General features: G+C 43.1%; 1 protein-coding gene across 4 annotated transcripts in view; it reads right to left on the bottom strand.

The window, feature by feature from the left end:
* Positions 1 to 1,795: 1,795 nt before the first annotated feature.
* The window catches only part of fermt2 (FERM domain containing kindlin 2), a 48,260-nt gene continuing 23,352 nt past the window's right edge, over positions 1,796 to 26,703 (bottom strand). The window contains exons 4-17 of one of the 4 annotated variants that reach the window (XM_084044846.1): positions 24,219 to 24,347; positions 20,382 to 20,414; positions 17,431 to 17,656; positions 17,216 to 17,318; positions 16,063 to 16,170; positions 12,603 to 12,737; positions 12,017 to 12,066; positions 11,180 to 11,304; positions 10,824 to 10,930; positions 9,847 to 10,068; positions 5,928 to 5,948; positions 4,955 to 5,079; positions 4,668 to 4,809; positions 1,796 to 4,402 (exon numbers count right to left, since the gene is read on the bottom strand). In XM_084044846.1, the coding sequence (XP_083900972.1) occupies positions 4,229 to 4,402; positions 4,668 to 4,809; positions 4,955 to 5,079; positions 5,928 to 5,948; positions 9,847 to 10,068; positions 10,824 to 10,930; positions 11,180 to 11,304; positions 12,017 to 12,066; positions 12,603 to 12,737; positions 16,063 to 16,170; positions 17,216 to 17,318; positions 17,431 to 17,656; positions 20,382 to 20,414; positions 24,219 to 24,347 (1,700 nt within the window). In that variant the 3' untranslated portion in view covers positions 1,796 to 4,228. The remainder of the gene's footprint in view (positions 4,403 to 4,667; positions 4,810 to 4,954; positions 5,080 to 5,927; positions 5,949 to 9,846; positions 10,069 to 10,823; positions 10,931 to 11,179; positions 11,305 to 12,016; positions 12,067 to 12,602; positions 12,738 to 16,062; positions 16,171 to 17,215; positions 17,319 to 17,430; positions 17,657 to 20,381; positions 20,415 to 24,218; positions 24,348 to 26,703) is intronic. The other 3 variants (XM_084044847.1, XM_084044848.1, XM_084044849.1) reach the window with 3 other exon arrangements.

Genomic DNA, 26,703 nt, shown 5'->3' with positions numbered 1-26,703 from the left:
CTGTGGAATTCCACGTCACTAGGTGGAGTAAACACGCTCTTCCAGGATGGAGACGTCCCAACTTCCCATACACGCTGTAGGACACAATAGGTCTATTCCCACCGGAGCAGGTTAAGGGAATATCATGGGTTACAGCCATCATACGCAGTACAATCCTCAGTATTAATCTAACTCTGAGAGTGTGCAAAGATGATTTTACTGTGTAGGAGGTGGCTTGTGTGATAACACCACAGAGTGGATGAAGAAAATGCATGCACAATTAAGCTCAAATGTACACACATACACACACACACACACACACACACACACACACACACACACAGAACACAGCTATGAGAATGACTTGATTAGGTATGTGCTTGAAGGGTTGTAGCTATTCAAAAAAAAATTTTAAACATCAAACTGCACACTCATGCAGAATTCATTATTCCCACAGCGATGCATGCCACCCACTCACCTCATTATAGTTCAAACGCTGAGCAGGCCGAGTGGAGAGAGCAGTGCACAGGCTGTTAAAAGTACTTGACATACATGATGGTCAAATTCAAAAGAATATTTTAAAACAAACAGGAGAGCAGAGGATAGTCGTCACTATAGAAAAGTGTGATTTGGAATCTGACAAATAATAATGACATCTCTGGATTTTAGCTCAGTCTGAGGTTGCCCCATGGTTTATGTTTGTCAAGACCCCTCAATGGATTTAATTTATTTGTAATAACATTTTAATCTGTAGCTTGATTCAGTTTCTCTTAAGTTTTTATTTTTACTACTTGTTTTTTTTAATAATTGGGATTTAGCTGTTTTACATTTTAGTCTTGCTTGTTTTGTGGATTGAGGGTTATGTTTTTTGTTAAGTTGTCCTCGATTTGGGTCAACTCCCGTTGTTTTAACCACTTGAACCCCTTTGGTTGACCGGAGTCCCTCAGGGCTCTACTACGGTATTTTCTGTTTCCTGTTATTGTGGAGCTAGCTCTTTATATGTTAGTCTACTCATTTTGTATGTCCATGGCAAACCAGCATGGCGATGACCCCTGTTCTAGTGACCAACTTGTTGCAGCCAACAAACAAAGGATGCCATTCTCTTCCTTTTACCCTGCTGTCACTGCATGGTGCCAGTGTGCACCAGGTGGTTGGAGATGCTCCTCTATAGCTGCTAACGCATCAGCAGGTGACAAACGGATAGAGTGGATGGATTCACACCGTTGCCACAGGAGAATGGACTAGACCCTGGAAATGGAAACGGACGGTCTGCAGGCGTTCTCCGAGTTTATCACCTCGTCAATCTGGCACTTTGTTTCTCCCTGAGGATGCCAGGTAAATGCGTCAACTTTTGGAACAGGGACCCATTGAAGAAGTTTGGAAGGTTGCCTGGATGGTGACTGCAGTGGAGGCGCGTGGGGATGGACATATGGTTGTGCACTGCTCTCTGGTGTGTAGATGGAAAAACTGCACCTGGAGCGAATGTGTTTCTATAGCACATTTCATACACAAATTCAAAGTGCTTAAGTGTATGAAAAGGCATTTTAAAATAATCATACATAATGTGTAGCTTTGCAAATTGTTATAGCTATGTTATGGACATCCCAATATGATTTAAGTTAAGACAACAACCTAGTCTAGTTACTTTGTAGCACTCTTTACTGGACTGCGTACCATGTTGTTGGTTGACTAGAGTTCAGTTCATGACGTTTATGCCGATCTTATACTTGACCTGGATAAGAGTGGCCATTACATTTCTAAATTGTATGAAAATTAATACAACTTGAGGCAGAGTTAAACACAGAGACAACCATGCTTAAATAAAAATTATTTTTTATTATTTTTTAAAATAAATGCATTTTTACAGTCTGAAAACAGCAGGCCATGCACTGCTGTTCTGGACACTGGAGGCAAACAAAAAAAGACCAAATTCAGAGGAAAAACAAAATACAGGATAGACTAAGCTTGTTTTTCCTCTTCCTTCAGTTCATTTTTGCTGGTTTGTCTCAAACTCCAGGGCCTAAACTATGTGGGTCTCCTTCATACCACTATTATTCAATGACATGCCTCCATCGTGATAAAACCTGGACATTAGCGACTTCATATTTCTAAAAAGGCATTGAACAAATCAATATGTTTCATTGTTTGTTCAAAGAGTGAGCCAGAAAGCAACTCAGTGCCACAGTTGGATATAAAACAGAATATGAAATACACTTGGAAATAGAGAAACGACAACATAAAGCACAGTGAAAAGGCATACTATTCATATTTTAGAGAAATTATAATATATGTAGTGTGAGGACAGAAATCTTCATAAAGTCCTATGAACCTGGAGTTTGAGACTAGTGTTATCTTCATATATATTTATATATATCTTCATCTAAAAACTCAATAAGATCATAACATTGGCAGGCACATATTTTCATACTACACAATGTTGACATGGCTTTTCCCCCCTCTAATGAAAAAAAAAAAAAAAAAAAAAAAAGTTGTTCAGCCCTCCACCCAGAAAAAAAGCAGCAAAAAAAACTGTACAATTCTATAAAACCTGTGTATTTTTTTTTTTTTTTACATTAGTTACAAAAACTAATACTTCATTTACTGATCCTTCATACTGAGGACAAAGAAAAGAAAAGAAGACTTTGCATATTCATGTTTCTTGGTGACCTATTGCTGGTGCGTAATGATAAGAATTATAATACTATATGGTGTAATAAAAAAAAGGTACTTTTAGATTATAGTATCCCTCCTATATTTGTAGTGTACTTAGCAGAGGGGTTCCAAATCCAGTCCTCTGTGGGTACAGCCACAGACAGACATGACTGACAGCATTCTACTCCATTTTGGCACGTTTCTTGTTTGCAACCTTATTTTAAATCTCAGTTAAATACTTTATTCTGGAACATTTAGTGCCAGAAGATAAACACATTTCTCATCTGTTGAACAGAAGACAACCAATGTCTGCATTTGGGATGGTAATGCCTAATTCATGCTTGTCACTCAAAAGAACCAAATATTCTGGAAAGGCTGTTGTTTTTGGCAAGCGACACACATCATAAAGAATGCAGGACATTCATCCCCAGTACAATGAAATATGGTGTTTACTCAGACATGCTAACTATCAACATTAATTTAAAATGGAACAAGATTCTGTTCAAACTCTCAAGGCGCACCATTTGGATTACCAGAGTTATTCAACATAGAGGACATCATTCAAAGACCTTAAAACAAGAAAGGCAAAACTGATTTCACTACAGCTTATTCATAAAAAGGGACCATCTCTATACTGTCGAAGTGCTTAAATGTGTGACTTCATGTGAACTAAGGAACTAGAAAAGTGAGAATCCTTCATAAATTGGACAGATTGGACTGAGTGAACACATACAATAATTAACAATCACTACTTCATATGATACAGTTTCTTTGATTGGGTTTTATGTGGTTTTGTGTGGGTGTGTGTGGTGGTGCTGGGGTGTAAATAATCAACAGGCTATGAGTAAAATAAGTGATCGCAATTATATGTAATGCAAATAATAATAACCAGAGAACATGATCAGCACCTTACTAGAGTGAAATCTAAGCAAAAAAACAAACAAAAAAACACCAGGATCAATAAATAACATGATTGTTTATGAGAAACTTTGATGGATCATATCGTCGTTTGGTTGGACTACTGTCACGTTATAGCTGATAGGCTTGACAGTCAGATGACATCAGCTCCCTCTATCCAATAAGAGAGAAGACAGAAAGAGAGAGTCTTTGGGATTGAAAGGCCTCTTGGCATTCATTGTGATAGGCTGTGATGGATGTAGGTTGGGGAGCTTCACACCAGAAAGAGAGGCATAGAGGACGAGGAGATGGGGAAATGGAAGGAGTCAGGAGGGTTTGTGGGAGAAACGACATAAAACTTCCTGTTTGTGTGCAGCCTCTGCTAGCGTCGGGTTAGGCCACGTTAAAAGTTCAGAGTTCATTTGCACTGCACTCAGCAGAGTATTAGTGTTTTTAAAAATGAATTTCTCAGCTTTAATGCAGGACAAAAAACAAAACAAATAATAGAAATGGCATCAGCCATGGCAATAGTGGTGCCACTCCAGGCTTGTTAGCACAGTTCCAAAAAATGTAGAAGATCAAGAAATAGTAGAATAAAATAAACCCATATAATCGTGTCCCACCCTCCCTCCCCTCTGAATGCACCCCACTTGAATTTTGCCCAACAAACCTTTGACCCCGTTTAGTTGACCAGGGCAACTCAGACCCAGCCGCTCGTCAGCTTATAGAACATCTCTTCATCTAAAGACTCGTTCTGGTCCTTGGCGCGTGTGGACAGGAAGATGTAACCTCCGATGAACTCATGTACGACCTTGCAGTCCACCTCAGCACAGACGAACAACAAACTGGGCTCATCTGCAAACTCTACAGTCACCTAAGCACATGAAACAGATCAGAGACCAGTTGGATTTGATATTCTTTGTCCCATTTATTGTATCCTTTTGATAAAATTATCTGACTATGAGCAAATATTTGATCAATTTGAGCAAGTATCGGTATCAAAATATTTCCATTTCAGCTTCGGAAGAAGCCCCTTCAACCACTGAGTGACATTGAGTGATGTGAAGAACATCTATAAAATATGCTACAGGGGGCAAAACAATAAGTATGTATTTCATGTATGTTGAAGCATTCAATACCTGCTTGATCTCCCAGTTAACGTTCCACTGCTTCATGTTGCTAAAGCGCCAAGTTTTGATGGCGTCTCCTGTGCTGGCGTCCATCCGGATCATACGGTTGTAGGTGATGCCAATCAGTTCCTCTTTCTTCTCCTTATAGAACCTGTGAATCATTCAAATTGGTTGTAAACGTGTAAGTGTTAAAATGTGTCGGTGTCAACACAACACACTCATGCACAGTTGTACACACACCATGTGCATGCACGCAAGAAAGGAATCTCATATTGAGTCGATAGGAAGGGGCTTACTTGGCAAGGAAGTGGGTCATACCGAACTCCGGTAGAGACTGCCATGCCTGAATGAAACGCATTTTGGCTTCGATGAGGCTCATTTGCGCCACGTTCTGGTGGGCTTCCAGGATGCGGGTTGAAATCTGACACACACACACACACACACACACACACACACACACACACACACACACACACACACACACACACACACACACACACACATGAATACAACTAGTCTATACAGTCAAATTGTGGAACCCAAAACTAACATGAACAAACAAAGGGCAAACCCCTCCATCACCACCCGGAAACCATCCATTGAGCTCTGACCTGAGGACAGTCAGGACACCACCTTAAAAAGGGCTGTCTGTTTCCATTAAGCCAGGTGAGCACCCAGGGTCAGCCCATAACCAAAGTGCTACCTTAGTAAATGTCTACTTCACACAACAAAGACAAACATACATGAAAAGATAGTCCAGAGGATCCAAACTAAAGTTAATGAGCTATAGTAGCTTTACACACCATTCTGTGTACAGTATGTGTGTGTGTGTGTGTGTGTGTGTGTGTGTGTGTGTGTGTGTGTGTGTGTGTGTGTGTGTGTGTGTTCCTTTACTTGACCGATTGAGCCATGACTTCTGACTCAATGGGATCAGCCTAACACAGACGTGTAAAGTGACCTTGCTCTCCAAGATCAAGATACTCTTTATCAAAATTTCAGTGTTAGGGACAGCTCCATTTCAGTTCTTTATCTAAGTAATAAGGCTCTAAAGTTCCACTAAGGAGGAAATGTGTTAGAAGCAAAGGGAGATTAAAAAAAAAACTACTAAGGCGGTGTTTCTGAAAACTAGAGTAAACACTATCTAGAGATAAAGTATTATCAAGTAATTGTTAGGGACTATTTATGGTTTAGTAAGACAGCCACAAATCTGTGTTTACAGACACATGCATATATCTGCAGCTCATAACTACACACACGTCTTAAACTTACCAAGTCCCTGATATAGCCTGGCTGAAGTGGGTGGGGTGAGAAGGATAACACAGGAGGTAAAGAGATGCACAGGGGTAGAAAAAAGAAAGAAAGAACAAATAAAACAAAGAAATTAAGAACAATATTGCAGGAAAGAGATAAAAAAAAACAACAACGTAGTAGCAGGTCATAACTGTAAATAAGCTAAATGAGGAAGAACGAGAGTCAGCGAAGGCCTGAAGGGTCATGCAGTGTTCAGATAAAGCAGAGCAGCAGTGTCTTTGAGTCATCTGTAAGAGCAAGTAGACAGTGTTAGGCGGCAAAACAATTGGTTCCATACAGTAATTGAACATGGGACCTGTGCATGAATTGTCATTCATTCACAGGCTGGATGTTTGAAAATAGCTGTTAAATTACTCTTAGGCTTTGGAAAACCCCCAACTCTGCTGATATCAAGAACTGTGCTAGAAGTGGTGTCATGAACATAATGTTGGCTCAAGTCAATAAACAGCTAATCCTTTAAGGAATATTTAATTAATCATTTTTGGTTTAAATTCTATAAATAACATTGACAAGCAACAATGTATAGCATTATTTGTCAGTTTGTGCAAATATGAAGAAAACAAAAGAGAAACTAAAATCAACAAAAAATGCAAATCGTTGCCGACCTACATTTTAAACTCTGTGTGTGAATGTGTGTGTGTGAATGTGTGAATGTAATGCACATCGCTTTGGATAAAGGGGCTGTATAAAAGCAACATTTACCATTTAGCCAAAGTACTGTATATCCTATAAGTGTTTCTCAAATGGGGAACATAGGCTATTAGGCCTAAGATATGGGCAGGTGCATCTGTATGTGAGAGAAAGTGGAAATTGATATGTTTAATGATAAAACACTGATAAACGTTGAGTGGACCTGCTGATCTGTAAAGTGTTAAACATAACTACAACAACTTGACAAGCACAACTATTATTGAATAGAAATACAAACTTATTTCCGGCTATGCTGCATAATCGAAACTGAAATGGCCACTGTTATGGCCACAGTACACAAAAGCCACTAATTGCAACTCTTTCACTCCATTTCTTATTTGTTATGTTATATTCTTCAAAAGATGGGTTATCATTCATGCATAGGCTTCATCAGATGCTGGCAACAGTATGGTTTTCTCTTGCCGTTTTCTAAGCCAAATGTTATATTTGGATAAATGGGGTACTTGGATTCATACAGCCTGGAATGCGCTACTGAAGAGAACCACTGTCCTACAAGAGCCCCCCACCCTCCCCCCCAGAAAACCCAACCGAGGGTAGGTGCAGTAATTCACCTTTCATCCACAAGATGGCAATAGCTACCAGAGAGTCATACAGGAACTGCAGAGCCTCCAATCCCTGTGAGATTATTACTGTGCCTTCACAGTTTGTATCCTTGAAAAGCTATACATAATTTTGGCTAGAAACCAAACTACTCCCGGTTGAAAGATTCCTGTGTGTATCCCCTGGGAACTGAAGCACGGAAGTTGCCTCGGGAGAGTCAGAGAGAGGAAGTGCAGTTGAAGGAGGAAAAAAGGGAAAGAGAGAAGGGGAGAGGGCCAGCGCCCTGCGTGGCTCCCACAGCTGACTGAGAGCAAGGAGCTTTTCTCAGCCTCTTTTCCCGCCCAGCATTCCCAGGCACGGCTCATTTCCTGATGCCCCCACACCCACTACTTGGGTGTACAAGTGCGTGTGTGCATGAGTGAACACATATAAATGCACATACACACACACACACACACACACACACACACACACACACACACACACACACACACACACACACACACACACACACACACACACACACACACACACACACACACACACACACACACACACACACACACACACACAGAAAGCTGGGTCTTTCATGTTGTGCCTGGGGATACCCACTATCGGACTGGGTTTGTGACCAAGACTGGAGCCAAGCCAGACAGACAACTCCCCACAGGCTGGAGGAGAAGAGAGACCACTGCTTCTGACTGTGGTCCACTACGAGTACAAATTTGAGTGCTTTGAGTCTCGCTTGTACACATTCAACCACAAATGCTGACACACTTGTTTCTCAGAGTTTTCCTGCTGTTGGGCTCCAATGATGAGTCAACATGCCAATGATTTCTGTTCCGAAAACACTAATGGTTCCATCATGCCAACATTAAAAATACGGTCTAATTGTGACAGACACCCCTCTGGCTGTTTGTGATGCATCTCTTCCAAAACATTTCCTGTTTAATGTGTTTAATGACACTCCCTGTCTTTTCAGAGACACCGTCTTCCGCTTCTTACACAGTAAAATCTTCTGTGAAAGTCTGCTGTGCAGATATCAGGAACATGTTCGGCTATACTTACAGCCCAGTCCCAGAAAATTACTGAGTCATCACTTACCAACATCCTCCTGAAACCCCCCATCCACACACACTTCCCAAAGCCCTCCTAGCAGCTCTATGTTTCCTATACAGCCTAATCAAAACCAGACTGAGTGAGTAAGCTAAGGGGAGGCAGACCCATCTCACCATCACCACCCTCCTTCCCTTTAACCATCGCATCTATGGCAGGCGTGTACACAGCTGTTCCAGTGCGACACACACACACACACACACACACACACACACACACACACACACACACACACACACACACACACACACACACACACACACACACACACACACACACACACACACACACACACACACACACACACACACACACACACAGCCAGGGCTTAGAGGTTCAAATATTTCTCCTGGTTATTAAGCGTCTGTTGTTGGTTTGCCACTGATGGTTGAACAGTGACAACTCCATAATGTATTGCAATTCTCCGAAGCACTTTACAATATACATTACATTCACCTATTCACACACAGGCGGTGAGAAAACCATGCAAGGCACCAACCTGCTCACCGGTAGCAGTTATTTTCTTGCTCAAGGACACTTAGACACTAAGCCAGGAAGATTGAACCACTGCTGCCCGACCAGTGAGACCACTGATCTTGGAAGACCTAACAATGCATGGGTATAAGCAGCCCAATGGGCAGAATCCCTGTCTATCTAGTGCTTTATCAGAGTTGACAAAAGTCATGAGAAACATGATATGGCCTCCATTTAAGCGCATGGTCGGAGTCTGACATAAGAAACTCCACTGTGTAAGCAAGTTGGGAGGATTGTCTGCTGTCCTGGTTTCCCCTCAGAGAGAGGGAGGGAATGAGGAATGGAGAAAAGGGGAGGAGTGGGGGGGGGGGTACATTCCAATGCAAGACAACCCAGATGCCAGGAGGCACCCATGTGGGAAGCACCAGACACTTCTTCATGTCACCCCCATTATCCACCCATCAAACATGTAAACAACCTCCCCAAAAACACACAAATGCTACAAAGTCAACTTTTTCTCTCTTTCTAGAGATCAGTGCATTTAATATGCAGTCCTCCATGTTGTTTTACCTATGGCTAACATTAACAAACACCACCACACCCAAAATGAGGCTGGTACGTTGACATGTTTTACATCTCAGACTATTTATTGTCCACATTCACACAGCAGTTATTTTGGTCTTATGTCACACTCAGGGGTGGGAAACTCCACCCTGTTGGCACCCCGTTGCGTATGATATAAGAGCAAAATGGCTGGCATGTGATGGTCTGTTAGCTGTGGCTCTTATCCAGGGTGTCAATAAATGTTTGACACATAGAATTCATAGGCGTTCATAGACACATTTCTTTTTTGTGGGAATCACACCTGTGACCTTCTTGTTACAGGACAGTCCGGCTAACCAGTAGACCACTTTCCTACATTACGCTCCTGCTATTCTAGTTTATTATTATGTGTCACTTGGTTGTGGCTGTTGGGACTAGTATCCACCATCCGCAACATTCTTTATTGCGACAGCGATTCTTTCCCAGGACTTACCTGTTTGTTCTTGTACTTCTTAAGGTAACGTGGGGACACCAGGCACTCTGGGTTTATGTCGGTGGTGATTGGCTCAGCGATATACTGGGGGTCAGGGTTCATGTGCTGCATCTTGAGGAAGGACAGAATGTTCTGCACCTCCAGGTTATAAGAGCTATCCGCCATGGTCTTCCCTTTGGAGGCTAGGCGACACGCGGCCATCCAGTGGGCATACTGCTTCTCCTGTTGAGGAGAGTGAGGTGGGAAGCGAGAGAATGGAATGAGTTATGTTACGTCAACAAAACATTATTATGTTATATTATATATATACACTAGTCCATACGCGGCGATGTGCACAGCCAAACTATATGCAGAGTTGCAGACCTTTGTGTGTGTGACAACTCAGTAATTTACGACCTGATGTGGAATCGTTACCACCCACAACCATGAGAAATTGAGAAGTTGATGTTTATGCTGTTTTAGCTAAGCTACATAGCTATTATTATCTTGTTAATCTTATAGCTGTTATTAGCACACATGTGCTAATAACACAATGTGGATTTGAACAGTGCACATGTCAATGTGCTATGGAGATGCTATCTAAAGCGCCCTCCCGCTCATAAAACGCAGTGCGTGTAGACACAATCCTTTATAAGTTTGCAGCGTCTGTATGTTACTGTTAGTGTAGCCAACCGCTAGAGATGCAATAGCCTAATCGGCTGTAACCATGATGACAGATCCCATAGCCTGAACTCCGAATCTCCTGTGCTTACACAAAAACGCAAATAAACAGCTTCCATTTTGGGGAAAAAACATCTTTGTCACTGTCTGCATGTGCTAATGGTCAATGCCCGAGTGCAAGTTCTGATCAATTGCTTAACCTGACTGAAGAGAACCATGCGGAACAGAGGTTTTCTAATTTATATGTAGGATATGTGTAGGATTAACAGTCAACAAGGGGGCGCCCTCTAGTCAACTCCAGGGTGTGAGAAACTCACTGTATCACACCGAAGCCAGATCTCGTTCATGCCGTCGGCCACTGGGATTAGCAACTTTATGTTGAATTTCTGTCCGGAGATGTTGACATCTGGTGTTACCTCACAGCCTATGCAGGGAAAGCCACAGTTCAATGAGGAGGGAGGGGTCAAAGGTCACACTCATTCTTCACACACACCACCATGGATCACATCCTCATGTCAGAGGGAAAAAAGTGGTGCATTCTTGTAACCTGTGTTCAATCTTGTAACCTGTGTTCATGTGTGTGTGTGTGTGTGTGTGTGTGTGTGTGTGTGTGTGTGTGTGTGTGTGTGTGTGTGTGTGTGTGTGTTTGTGTGTGTGTTGAATGTTTTTGTACCTCTAAGATTCATTTGGTGAGCAGGTGTCCCGTGTGCCTCCTCTTTGCTCTTGTAACAGGAAATTGTGATATCCTTGAACGTGCACCAGTACTGCTTATAGCCTTTCAGAGTCAGTTTCTTAGGCCTGGAAAATATACGACAACAAGGAGAGACGTCAAACCTCGAATGTAAAAACCCATCTTTTCTACATCAATGGCCAAGAGAGGCCGGGGAAGGGGCAGACAGTAAATAAGCACAGTTGAGAGAGACAAGCTGAAAGATGCTGGGGAAGGGGAGACAGTAAATAAGCATTGTAGAGAGAGACAAGCAGAAAGATGTTGGGGAAGGGGAGACAGTAAGTAAGCACCGTAGAGAGGAAGGGAGAGATTGTTTTATAGGCTTTAGTGCCAAGTCAGCATGATGAATTGGAGAAGAGCCAGCATTGGGCGTGAACATTAACAGAGACCATTATAGAGGACATAATACCACCTGCAGTTTATATACATTAGGAGACTTTCAAACCGCAAGGGCTACCTTGCCTGTCAGCAAGGGCTTTGATCTAAAAAATGTAATATGCTTTAAAAAGACCCATTGTGACGAGTTTCCCAAGCCAAACTTCAAAATGAAATCTCAGCTTGCAAATGTTTGTTGGCAAACAATCCACCCTCATTACCCTGATGCAAAACAGGCAACACTCCTCCCAGTTGCAGTTAGCCAGAAAATATTTCCTGATTTGCCTGATAGGTACAACATCCTTTGGACAAAAGCAGTCTTTGCACGCACTACCTGACGGTCTTGAGTGTGTCACAGAGTCAGAGGCAAAGTGAATTTGTGGTTTTCTGTGGATCTGGACTTACTTGAACACTTTGACATAGTCAGCTAGTTCAGGAATAGATGTGATGTCACCCTAGGAGAAAGAGAAGAACAACAGCCATAAGGACGGCTCAATGAATGTTGCTATGAACAAATACATGGGCAAACATAACTAAAACAGTGACCTCAGTTCTGACTCTAGGTTTCCTAAGACAACACTGCTTATGCAACTTCCTGTGAAATGCTGTATAAACTTAACTTTTCCAGGAGGGGCAGACTGAACAATGTTATATTAAGCTACCCATACAAAATTTGGGATTTGTGTGTTTGTGTGATGTCTCACTGTAGCCGTATTATAGCTCCCTGCCCTTGGGTCAGTATGTGTGCTGGTTATATCTGCTATCTTAACTGTATTAAAAGAAGACGTCTCTAATTCTGGTTCATAAATCTGTAGTTTAAAATAGCTGTGTGATTGTGATTTCACTACACGTCATAGTTGGAGGTGTGGGACTCATGTTTATGTGGGAGTGGAAAAAAAAATGTATACAAGCTTGTTTCATCTAATCCAGGGCCTTAAAGACTTCACTGTAGTGAATGAGAAGATCTAGCATTGATGGATGTTGGTCATACCAGCGTGTTGGAGGTCTTCCCTCCTTCCAAGGTTATCTCCAAGTCTGAAAGGGCTGCATCCACCTCGTCCACCTCTTTCTCACTGTTGTTCATGTGGTTGTCTGAAGACATGATTGACAGCTTGTTGATGTGATACTGAGGAAGAGAAAGACAAAAAGAGGTCAACTCAGTATTTTTATACCGAATTTTAGAAACACTTCACCATTACATATAAAAATATAGATTATCAACGCCGCCTCAGTTGGTTAACCCTCGAGCAACACCAAAAGCCTGGGCAGTAATTTGTTTATGATACACAACTAGCATTATTTACTAAAAAAGAAGGAAAACGGAAAAAAAAAGAAGCATTTTTTCAACGCAGAAACCGTGGCGGCCATGTTTGACATGCAGAGCTCCTTCCACAGTGAGGTCGGTCATGGTGACAGTTTAGCGTATGGTAGCACTTTAGGTTGACTGGTCAGCTACAGCCATATCAGACTATATCATCACCCTGTTGAGCCTTTTGCTACTTCCCTTATCCAGGGCAAATAAAGGCTGGATATGTGATAATTAAGAATATAGCACTGAGCCATGCAGGCATATAACAGATTTCAGATAGTAAAGAGTACAAAGTAGAGAGTGCCCTTTTGCCTTTTTTAAGGACAATTGATAGACAACAGGGTTGGATAAGTTACACATTGCTAATGTGCATCCTTGTGTTGTGGAGGTCTCTCTTAACTAGCCTTATATGAATGCTACTATTAATAAAATCACTAGTCCTGGTCATTAAACAAGTGATTGAGATACATTCTGCAGCTTGTCAAATGCCTTATTCGACAGTTTTGCTGATTTCTATAGGGCTTCCTGCTATGCATGTCTCTGGTGGGCAACCACTAAAGCTTTTTATATAAAGCGAATTGCTCTGTGATAATCACCTCATAAATACTTGAAGGCTCATTTAGGAGTTATGCTTGCAAATGGTGCCAGTATGCACCATGTAAAACCAGACAAAACCAGAAGTTTTGAGTTTTGTGATCTGTGAGAAAGTGGCTTTTCTATGAAGGTTGAGGGAGGGGATTTAGGCAATGATTTAGAAGGGGAAACGAGTAGGAGGGTCTGGACACTGCATTCTCAGCGCATCTTTCAACTGCAACCAACTATAAATTTGTCTTTACTGGGAACACATGTGAGACTGTGGCGATACTGTGGGTTTTAGGAATTGTACTTTTTTCTTTCTAACAATGGAAATAGCAAGTCAACTGGTCATGATCCTCCCATTACAGGAGATCTCACCATGGTTTCCTCCAAGCGTGAGTCACCGACACTAAATACAACTTGTTGACAAATGGTATTTATAATGTCAACCCCACACCATCCCCCTCCAATATATGAATGAACAGCTGTCGAGAGAGAGAGTGAGAGAGCGACATAAGCTATAGTAAGGTTACAGAATGAGGAACAAAGGGTTCTCCATGACAATAATGTCTCTACCTCTCACATCTACGTATATTTTATACATGCCTTGTCTGTCTGTCTGACTGTCACCAGGCGTGCGTGCGTGCGTGTGGATGAACAAAGTATTCTCACTGTCTCTATAGCTTTCTTTTATGGGCAGGACTGACTAAATAGCTGATTAACGCAGTTTAATTAATTACTGAGCCACGCTGACACAGGTGATACCTTGCCGTCAACTCACCCGGCTACAACACACAGACAATCACTTGTCTTTACTTGGAGCCAACGATCCATTCTCCAAAGCCAGCTTTCTCAGTGAGGCTCAGCCCTGCACACACTCCTTCAGACCCATGCCGGTGAAACCTTAGCTGTCGCAAACATCGGCCCCATACTACCCAACTGAAACATAATAAGAGAGCTAGCACAGTGCTACTGCTAACAGACAGGTAACGACAGACTAGCTGCTAATCTAAACACACCAAGCGGATTAGCATTTTTAGCTTGCGCCTCATGAGGGGGAAATAGGAAACCAGCTACTGTACTGTAGGTGTAATTATAACCATCCTCTGATGAAAAACACCTAACACCTCTGAGTGTACGTGGGCTTGTTGAAGAATTCTAGCAGGTCTCAGGCTAGTAGGGGTGGGTGGTCTGAGCTGAGGGTCTCGATCCAATGGCTCAAGATGCTCTATAATTACCACAGGGGTGAGGACAGGGTGGCGTCCTCAGGTCTTGGCACCCAAGCTTTACGACGGTCGGAAATAGCACCCCCAGACTGAGGGTGCAACTTGAGGGGGCAAAAGGGGCTCATTCACTACTAACTCACTTCCCCTTTTCCCTCAACTCTGTGCTCACCATGCATCTTCTATCATTACATTACACTGTTCATATGAAAACAGTCATGTGCTTGATGTCTCCAACAAGCTTTTGAACATGGCTGAAGTTACTGGAGAGCAGTCATATTAGTGGGCCTGATATCTGTCTATAGAAATATTTCATAAGGTGACATCTTTATTTTTATAGTTTGCTGTACACAGTTAAGTTAGAAGCTCCTTAATTGCCCAAATGCCTCGAGACTGGATCTCATTTTAGAGAAGAGTTGGGAACTCTGCAACAAAAACAATTCAATAAATTATATATACTAGTCCATACCCGTGGGGGGATATGCGCACATGATCGGGCAACCCGGGAGGCAGTTCGTACCATAGCTCGCAGCCATAACCATGGCGACATTCTTGTACACAAAAACGCTAATAAACAGCTGAGATTTGGTCAAAGCGAAAAACAGGCTTCGCTGTTCCGTACACATGGTAATGGTCAATGGCTGTGTGCAAATTCTGATCAATTGCTCCAGCCACTGAGGAGAACCGGGCAGAACAAATGTTGGCCTCATCACCACTACAGAGCTTTGTAGAATTATAGTAGGATCGTAGGATACATATATGCTACAATACGATTGGAAAACCAGTCGGATTGAAAAAGGTGCGCTTTCTTTTGGCGCGAGACGGACACCATTTTATTGTATTATTTTATTTTTCTCGAAACCGGGGACCGGGGGGCTGGGGGCGAAGCTGCTAAACTGATATAAATAAAATAATCACACTTATATGGCCATTCAGTGGATCAGTCAGTTAAGGAATATATGTTCAGATAAATACAATTATACTATACTCTATTTAATTGAGTGGGGCTAAGTGAATTACTGTTCTGCAAATTAACTATAATGAATAATTCATTAGGGACATTTTGTTCAAAAGCCTTGTGATACTGTAGCAGCCCACAGGGAGGATGGGCGATAATACCCTGATTAGCTCTCTCTCTGCAACAATGTAACAATAGCCAACTTTTAGTATGCATACCACAGCAGAACAGACTCAGCTCTGGGCTGAACGCCCATCCAATTCATTAGCTTGTAGTTGAAAAGGCAATTTGCCTGATGAGAAGGGAACTGCAGGTCCTCAGACTGCTCAGACACTGACAATGCAATGCTGAACCCATTCATGCGCACACACACACGTCTATTTACCTGCAAGGCGGCGAACATCATCATTTCCTCCTCGGTGCACTCGATTTCCTCTAGCAGGATGGCCCATTTGGACTGTTCATACAACTGGTTCACCCTGATAGCATCATACTGTAGGGATGAGTGGAGAACAGTCACACACACACACACACACACACACACACACACACACACACACACACACACACACACACACACACACACACACACACACCCCAAGTCAACTTGTATGTACAGGAGGACACACAACCTACTGTATGTATAGGTTTATTACTTTGCACATAAAATTCTTTGTGCTGGTTTTATCCCTCTTGGGAGTATCTGATGGGTGGGGTTCACAGCATCACAACAAGTCTTTAGTTCCAAGTACCTGAACAGAAAAGTCTTTTATGTTGACTTTCAAATACTTTTGATGATAGGATAAACTTTCTGGCGCATTGTCTTATGCAGCAAATCCTAACACACTGACACCCAGGTCCTTACACACCGGGAGTGTGACGAATAAATGATCCGAAATTGTGGTGGCCAATATTTCACATCTATTAATTGGCAACGCTTCATTCATAACAGGTTGTTATTATCTGCAGTGAAAATTGTGTTTAAAAAAAATACATGTTCATCGCCATGTAATATTCGCATTCTGTGTGGATGTACTCATGACACAAACGGCATTTTAAATTAATCACATGAAATACACCTTTGTGTAAGGACAGACCGGCACTTCATCCTAACACTGCAAATTTGCCAGCTTCTGGAGCTGTCCTGGTAAGGTTTGCCAAGGAACTTCAGTGAGCTTTCCATTATGCAGCTATTTAGCTTTCCTCAGGTTAAAGAAAAAATGAAAACAATAGAGAATCATGTGGTCTGCTGTGTCAACAACAGAGAATCATGTGTTTTGTTGTGTCATCAGTGTGTATCCTCTAAAAATATTTTAAGCGTATTGTATGCTTTGTTACATAGTGTACAGTGGAGAGGGAAGAGAGGGTGGGGTGGTTGTAATGTAGCTATGTGGGAGCAAATCATGAGTCCATGATCACACTATTGAACCCATGATGTTGTGTGTATGTGGTACGTTCTTTATCCCTGTGAACCACACCAGGACTAGTATACACCCATATAACTATCCAGCTATTGAGTAAGGATCTGTGGGTCTTACCTTGGGGTTGAGGTCAAAGAAGCTGTGATATTTAAACCGCAGCAGAAGCACCTCGTTCTCCTTCACATCCTGCTCCATCAGAGACCTGGACGAGTCCAACCACCTGCAAAGACACAATGCACAACATTCACCATTTCAAAACACAGTATGAAGGCTCAGTTGTGTTGCAATCCACAAATAGATGTTTTCATGAATTCCACTGAAGCTTGGCTCACCCCTGGTTGATTTTGGCCTTGTCCAGGAGGGACTGATGCTTGTAAAGTTTGGCCAAGATGTCGGGCGAGGAGATTGGCTGGCTGACGGCGAGAATGCTGGGGTTGCCCTCCGAGAGTGGGCTGTCCCCAAACCAGGCAGTGGTGGGTGACAATGGGCTTCCATCTCTGGAGTCATAGGTCGGTGTCATGGTCTTACTGTACAGACCTGGGCTGGAGTAGATGCTCCCTGGAAGACACACGGTCATTGGTTAGTCACATGATGTGGTGGACTGAAATGGCCATTTTTGCCACTAATCACACAGCAGTCAATTCAGCATATTCACACACTTTGCTATATCTAGATGTTTGTCATGAAATATCCAAACTAAGGAATGCACATTCTTAAACTCAACCAATACCAACACACGTGCCTGCTAGGAGTTCAACAGAAAATAATTGAATATTGTGTTTTTTTATAGTAGCAGATATACAAGCTTGTGACGCGTTGTGAGCTTGTAGAACAGCTATTTAAACAAATCAAATAATTTGCCTTAATTCGTTGATCTATCCAAAATACACTTGATTATTTGAAAAAGTAATAATCGATAGTTGCAGCTTTAGTGCGTGCAAAGAATACAATGGGTGAACATTTTCACAACAGCACACACAGTTGCAACCTCGTCACACAGTGTGACTACCAGCCAGCACTTTGCAGATGAGTGGCATCAACTAGGTCCCTTCTGCTGATGGCAAGATTGCTGCATGTCAGGCATGCAGATGATGCACAATATGATCACACTCATCTCGCCCACTTGCTCACAATGAAAAATCTGCAATAGTGCAATGCACTGCACACAGCAAATTACAGCACAACCAGCCGCAGGGAGGAGGGAGGGAAGGAGATGAGGCGAGGACACAAGGATTTTAATGTTGACCAAAAACAATGGCACAGAACAAAAGTATTAATTAAATATAAAACGTCATTCAACCACATGAATCTTAGCATCCCTATTCTGGGCGTGTCATAATAGGCAAACATTCACCAAAATTAGATATTCGATGAAAATGTGAAAAACAAAAAACATATCTACAAGCTCACTAACGCGTTGTGAGCTTGTAGATCGCCTATTTTCAGGGAAGAGATTTGGTGTAGAGGGAAAAAAGGAAGTATGTACCCCTTGGCGACACCGGTCTACTAAGTACTGTATATAGGGTGGTTAAAGTGTCTAAAATGATATGTGCTGGAGTGGACTGTTGCGTCATGTTGTCGGAAATATAAATGAACTCTGGATTTGGACTTCTCATAGATAAATAAATACAAGATCCAACGGAAGCTGTCACACTTCCTCTTGGCTGGCTCTATGGAGTACTTCTGGCCCAGATGAATGGCCACACACTGACCAATACCCCCACTCCCCGTGTATGTCTGTGTATTGGGTGAAGAAGCAACAGTGGCCAAACCACATTTTTACTAAAAACAGGAAGTGAGCTCACTCTCTCTGTGTGTGTGTGTGTGTGTGTGTGTGTGTGTGTGTGTGTGTGTGTGTGTGTGTGTGTGTGTGTGTGTGTGTGTGTGTGTGTGTGTGTGTGTGTGTGTGTGTGTGTGTGTGTGTGTGTGTGTGTGTGTGTGTGTGTGTGTGTGTGTGTTGAGGTCATGAGAACAGGGTCCAAGCCATGGCGACCCATCCCTAGAGGGAAGGTTTTTGGGGAGGCTGTTTAAGGGTTCTTTCAAGGCTTCTCTCTAATGCCGAGTTCATCAGGTCATGGAGAGTACTCCCATGTCCCCTATGGTCTCTGGAGGAATCCCAAGTATCCAGAGAGAAAAAGTATAGATGGAGACAACAGGCAACGAGGCTGTCCCACGTTTACTCTCACTCCCCATCCGTTTGACCGAGTCCAACACAGGGTGAAAGGCATGGAGAATGTTAACATGCCTCGACTCCCTAATTCTCTCACAACGGGGGAGTGGTAGAGGGTTTACATGGAAAAAGCTGGACCACCCTGGGCTGTGAGGCCTTGATGTAAACTCTGGGGGGGGGGGGATTCAACAAATGAAAGTGTCTCTTTGTGTGCGTTTCCTTTTCATTTGAGGAGTGTCTCTCAAGATACAATTTATGACCAATATACCCACTATCTTTCTCTCCTATTAAAGGGCAACATCGTCAATATTTAAAGTGAATCTTATTGTTCTATTGAGGAGGATGTGAAAATCTTTTTTTTACAGTTTAGGCATTTAGACGCTCTTAATCCAGAGCGATTTACAGTAAACAAGGACACAAGATTTTTTACACTTCCAAATGAGTTCTGCGTGCAGGACAATTGCCACCAGAAAACAAATGTATTTTGATGGGTTTTACAGGTGACTTTTTTGCAGGTGATTTTTTCCAGTGCCTTTTTGAGAGTTAGCTCTCAGTCTCAACACACAGAAAGAAAATGTCCGATTTTCATACAGTCCTATATGTCCTCCTCACAATAGAACAATATGACTCATTATCGGTGAAATTGTCTTTACCAGTATTACTAGTACACTGTAATAAGAATGGTACTGTAAAAAAGCAAATTATCAAAAAAAAGAAAACAATGTTTTTTGCTCAATGCCCCTGCTGTTAATTTCCTTAGGAAACATGTATGGCTCCTGTGTGCTTCAAAGTGGCCAGGTGTCCAGCAAAAACAACAAACATCAGCAGTGAGCAGTCTTGTTCTGGAAGTTATAATGGGCGTTTGTGAGCTTTGAGTTGAATTCTGATGGGAGGCAACGCTTTGGTCATGTGACCACCAAAATCAGCTGACTTCCTCTGTCGGAGCAGTCAGGTGACTCGGCAGCTGGTGCCTAAGGTTATGGCTTGTCAGGTGACCCTGAGCACTCCAGCTGTAGGGGTGAGGGTTGGAGGAGGAGTGGGAGGGGGGAGGCAAAGGAAGGAGGAAGAGGAAGCAGTGCAGAAAACATTAAAGGACAGAAGAGGACAGCTTACCTTTGACAGGTCCGATGTATATTATCTCAGAGGCTAAGATGAAAGGAGAGAGAAAGAAAGACAGGGAAGGAGTAAAGAAAAGCAATGGAAGAAGGACAAAGGACGAGGGGAAAAGAAGAGAAGACAAGAGAGGGGAGAAGAGAAGAAGAAAATCCAAAATACAGGAAAATAGAAGAACGAGGAGATCAGTGCCATGTTTCCATGGCCAGCACCGACTGCCAGCCTCGGATGACTCAGTTTGCCCAATCGTGGCTCCATCATTTCCATGCACCCATTCAAACCCAACGTGGCTGATTACAAACCCAGGCAGGGCAGGGTGTTGGTCAATGTGACCTACCCCTGCATATATATATACACCACAGCACAGATGTGCACTGCTGGATATCCAAGGGATGTTATTCTCCATACTGACAAGACAGGGCTAATTATTTATAAAAGACGCAGTAGAAGCGACAGGCCAAGTGGGACGGAGTGGTCTGATAACATAGTCTTGTTGAGTTCATAGGAACAGCTGATTAGTAACATGGCATTTAAGCTCGAAACGAACGATACTGTAAAGATTTAGGTAGCGTTGCACACAGAACTGGAGTTTCTAAAATGACCCACCTAAAGACGGAGGTTGTGGTTTTGGAACTAAAAGATGGCACGGTATGTTTTAAAGAGAAGTCTAAGAAAAGCGCTTATGCGCATCTCTTCCGGGCTTACATCTGAAAGAACGTCTTTGATTAGATTACTTTACCTACACACCTGTCAGAATCTTATTCAGGTGTGCAAAAGACATCCGTTTCCATATGACAAAAAATAAGATAAGAATATAAGATCTACAAGTAGTTGGGAGAAGAAAAAGGGAGATTTAGCAGTGGACTAACATGACGAGGAGGACTGCAATATGGTCCACCTCTGGGTCTCTGTGTGCCTCTGTAGGGTGGAGTGGAGAGGTACAAACAGCAGCAGTTGGCTGCAGGGGTGAGATTAGTGGTTCTGGTTGATCAGGCAGTGTGCTGATTGCGTCGCTGCCTCTCTGTACAGCCTGGCCCTTGTGATTCATATCAGGAGACCCGGGGTAAGAGGCCAGGCCCTTCCCCACAGGGGGACGGAATAACTCTCTGCAACTTGGCCATGAAATACACAGCCTACTATGGTAGCATGTGATTCACAGGGAGGGGGCGGTAGGATATGTGCCTGCATGTATGTATGTATATGTGTGTGTGTGTGTGTGTGTGTGTGTGTGTGTGTGTGTGTGTGTGTGTGTGTGTGTGTGTGTGTGTGTGTGTGTGTGTTTAGTCAGAGAAAAGGAGATAGGGAGAGGACGAGAGAGATAGGGAGAGTACAACATCGGTACAGGAAAACAGATTCTGCACATTCCTCTTGATGCACTGTTCCTTTTCACCACCGTAACGTGACCACAATCACCCACTGAGAAGAAACCAGTGTATTTTTTCAAGCGGTGCACTGGGGGTGGCAGGAGTTCACATCTAGACCGAGGGGAAGTGCATGCAGAGAGACAGTAATGAAACCCACCCTTGAGATGGAGGAGAGACAAAACACAGGGTGTGAATGTCGCGTGCTAGCTCCTGAAATAAACATGGACTTTAACTCCTTCCTGCTCTGTGTGCTCTTGGCTCAGTGCAATATTGTTTTTAGCGATACATTAGGGCTGTCCTATATAGAGTGCTGTCACATATCTAGTTTTCTGTTCATTTGAGAGTGCACAAAAACAAATCTACAAGCTTAGAATGTAAATTATCTCTGACATTTCTATTGACAGTAAACATGTTCGTCTTTTCTTTTTAATCTTGTATTGACTGGAAGAGTCCACAGTGAAATCCTAAGTGTTCATTTATCCATTTGTAACTCTGAGAGGGTCCAGAATGGACCATTGTGGGTCCATAATGGTTCCATTTGTTCACTCTCACTGTGCGGCTCTAAACAGAGATCGGATAAAACTCATACCCTGTCTGCGGGGAGAGGGTAGAGAACTTGTGCACAGGACGGAGAAGGGCAGGGCAGGGGAGGGGCGGACAGGACAGACGCTCTCTACCAAACCAGACAATGAGCCCCATTCACATTGCCTTATAGAGTTAGCGAGTTACTGAGTGAGCGACTGGGTGAGTGTCCCCTAATGCTAACTCTAATGAGACAGCAATATGGCCTGTCCTGTTCTGCTGCTCTCAACTCATATGGCTGTAACCCAGTGGTTCTCAAAGTGGGGTCCGGGGACCCCCAGGGGTCCTTGGGGAGGGCACCAGGTGGTCCCCAGCAAAATTAGTTAATATAGCGTCACAATCATTTTAACCACTTTAACCATATTTTATACTTTGGCTATTCAACATTTTTTGAAAAATCCCTGGTACAAAACATTTTTCGCAGCCAAATACATATAATTTTGGGGGTTCTTGGCATGAAAAGGTTTGAGAACCATGACTGTAACCGTCTCATCACTGGTGCAGGGACGGAGGCCGGGAGGAGTTTGAGTATAGCTGTAGTTGTGTGTAGCCTGGTTTGGGTTTAAAATGGCAGCGTGACCAACTATGTGTGGAATCTCAGCCATTCTTTCGTCCACCCTGCCAAGGAGCGCAGAGAGTCAGGTCTGCAGCTCCCACGGCGGCGGCCTCAAAACTCACACATTCTTATTTGGTCACTAGTAGAAAACTAGGGTGCAGCAATCTGCAGCTTTAGTGGTTACGAACCACAAGGGGCAATTAGAAAAAAAGAGCAGAGGAAAGATGCTCTGTAAAGAACCAGAGGAACCTGCTAGTCAACCTGTTGCAGACGTTAAAAGGACATTATTACACCTCTCAAATCAAGTGTAGAACATTAATCCATACAGTGCAAAGCACAACATGAAATGTGATAACACAAAGTGGTAATATTCACTGTAAAATCCTCAGTGTTAAAGGGAGTGTAAGTGATATTTGGTTTTAAAAAAGTGTTAAATGGCTCATTATAGCAATTATTGCTACTAGACCATACCCAGTCGGCGCAGCGCATCCGTGGGGGGATATGCGCACATGATCTGGCAACCCGGGAGGCAGTTCGTCCCATAGCTGGGCAGGCCCGTAACCATGGCGACATTGTTTGACACATAAACGCTAATAAGAAGCTGAGATTTGATGAAATTGAAAAACGGGCTTCACAGTTGCGTTCAGATGGTAATGGTCAATTGCTGTGTGCAAAATCAAAGCAATTGCTCCAGCCACTGAGGAGAACCGGGTAACTTCACTCACGTACTCACGTACTCACCTACTCACCACTACAGACAGAGGTTACTAGAATTATAGTAGGATAGTGCTCAGTAACAGGGGTCTCCCCGTTTCTCCAGCTCTTTAGTAAACAGAAAATGTTCCTGTCGAAAGACACATTTTATCCAATCAGGAGAGAGAACTCATAAAGGATAAAGGATAAACAAGTGCAATTGGAAGTGATGAAACAAAAATATGAACAAAACACTATAACATTTAAGCTGATAGATCTTTGTGGAGTTCTCTCTCCTGATTGGATGTATCAACCTAAAATGTACTGTCTGTTGAGACCCTTCTTACAAACACACTATAGTAATGATTACTATCGGAATATAGAGCTTTAACCTTTTTTAAACACACCACTTACACCCACTCACACCCCTTTAATTTGACTCTGAATGGGTTATAAATGGTTAAATCAATACAGAGGACTTCACAGAGTTGGGTTAGCCAAGCCAAACCAAACCATATTGTGCTACTGTATATGGAGTTTTCACTTTGGACAAATCCTATTCCCAGTGGTAGGAGGGGAAGGGATTCAAGCTGTGACGACCATCTCAATCACCAGAAGGAGCTCCGGGGCCTCTGACATTACCTGATCCAGGGGTTAGTAGAGGACCCTCCATCTCCAGAGCCTGCTCCTCAGCCTCCTCCAGCTTTTTCTTCTTCTTCTTGGGATCACGAGGCTTACGCAGTAGTGACAGCTCCTCTGGGTGGCGAATATCTGGAGGGTCGGGCGGTCGGGTGGAGAAAGACATAGGCAGAGAGAGGGAGAGAGAGACAGAGTCCGTCAAAGTTTTGATTTGTCACATAAACAGTACCTTGCGTAGCAACAGTGTTAAGCCACCCAGACCCCAAGAGGAGCAGATGTGTCACTATGTCACCAAAGTCATCATTTAGGATTCTTTCAACTACTAGCTTCAAATAAACCACAGCATCAAGGACTGCGCACACACACACACACACACACACACACACACACACACACACACACACACACACACACACACACACACACACACACACACACACACACACACACACACACACACACACACACACACACACACACACACACACACACACACACACACACACACACACACACACACAGTGGAATCTCTAACTGCAATGAATAAGGAGGTCAAGAAGGGAGGGAAAGGCAAGGACAGTGAAGGGATAGAGGAGAGGGAGAGGGAGAGAGGATAACAATCATGAACAGCTGTGCACACGAAGGGAGGAACATTGCAAATCCATTTTCTCAGGACCCCAACAAATTTAATACTAGCTGTAAAAACCCCAAATGGTAAATGGTCTTCATTTCTATAGCACTTTTATCAAAAATGCTTCATAAATGTGCATTACATGCACAGACACATTCACACACAGAGTGGAAGAAAACAATGCAAGACCAACCTGCTCATCAGGAGCACTTAACCCATTAAGACCGGGAACACATCTGTGTCATTTTAAGATTTCTTTGGCTATTCAAAAACAGCAGATCTACAAGCTCATAGAGTGGCATACTATGAGCTCATATCTGCTATTTTTGAATAGCCAAAGAAATCTAAAATTACACGGATGCGTTCCTGGATTGAATGGGTTAAGAGGTTCAGACATGAAGCACCGGGGATCAAACCAGAAACCGGGTACCAGATTGCCGCTATCTCCTGAACCACTGCCACCCCAATTGAGAGAGGGTAGACACAACATGATTTCTCTTTCTCTCTCTCACGTTGTTTGATACTACACACCGTTTGATAGCTATGATTATATAATGCTCTAGTGGCACTAACACAAACACTGCCCATGTCAAAACATAACCTAATCCATTGTATGACAGACTAGGTGAGATGCAACAACTAAAGTAAACAGTAATATCTGCTACACTGCGCGCGCGTGCGTGCGTGTGTGTAAATGGAATTAAGCTTTGCTATGAGCTGTGTAATATCACCATCATATTCAGTCCGATACACACACCCGGTTTCATATAATGACTAAAGCAGATAAGGCTCACTGTCTGGATTTTATTTTCTCTTCACTTTTCATCCCTCACTCCTCCCTCTGAGGCTAGGAAGCCATGGAGGCAAGGAAGTCGAGAGGAGTCAAGGAGCCATCCCTCAGCAGCAGTAATGATGCGTTAGGACGGGGTTTGGGGCGGCTGCGAGGCAGTGGGTGAGGCTGCCAGAATGTGTCGGAACAGACAGATGAGCATAGTCGAAAAGCACAGCTGGGCCTTCAGCTGGATTCACTCTCTTTTGGAATTCCATTCTACCAATCAGGGAGGTGGCTGATATTTGAGAAAGTTTATTTCACTGCCTTTCACTCGCTTTTGTTATCTACTGAGAAGAGGCCATTAGAATCTGATCATGTGAGGTCAATTTCCAACAGATATGGAAAGGTGTTTTAAGACTCAGAGATAGTGAGATTGAGAGAAATGGCAAGAAAGAGAGACATTTAGCAAGACGGAGAGAGAACGAGAAAAAGCAGACGAGTCTGAATCCTAAGGAGGAGAGACAGGACTTCTTGGCTTGGCGAGAATTCCTTGTTTAGTTTGTGTAACTAAAGCAAAAGCATTCCAGAGGTTTTAAGGACTACCAGATGGGCGCTCACGCTCTCCCTCCTCCCTCTTTCTCACTCTCTCTCTCTCTCTCTCTCTCTCTCTACGCTGTAGCACAAGTGCTGTGCCCTTATACAGCCATGCGAGTGTAGGCGTTCAGCCTAGCTTTAGCCCCACGTTGGGCTGTGTGAGGATGGGGCACAGCCAAGTGTGTTGAGCTGTGTGCGTGAGCGTGTGCACGTGTCTGTTTTCCGCCAAGGCATTGCAGAGGCATGTGGCATTTTACTACAATGTCAAACAACCATGTCACTTTCATGACTCATTCCTGCGATCTCATAAGTCAACACCACCTACACAGCGAAGACCTGAGTGATATATAACCCTGAGTGTAAAACTTAACCTGGAATTTTTCATTTTTACAGTGTGCTGGAATCTATAGGGCATACATCAACGACTGCATCTAGTAAGCATGGCTTGGCTGATTACAGGATTTTGGGTAGGGATGAAATAATGTAGAATT

This window comes from Gymnoscopelus microlampas (assembly GCF_963454915.1).
Source record: "Gymnoscopelus microlampas genome assembly, chromosome: 20".
NCBI lineage: Eukaryota > Metazoa > Chordata > Actinopteri > Myctophiformes > Myctophidae > Gymnoscopelus > Gymnoscopelus microlampas.
Note: the sequence above shows the minus strand (reverse complement) of the source record. Positions and strands in the feature narration are given on the sequence as shown.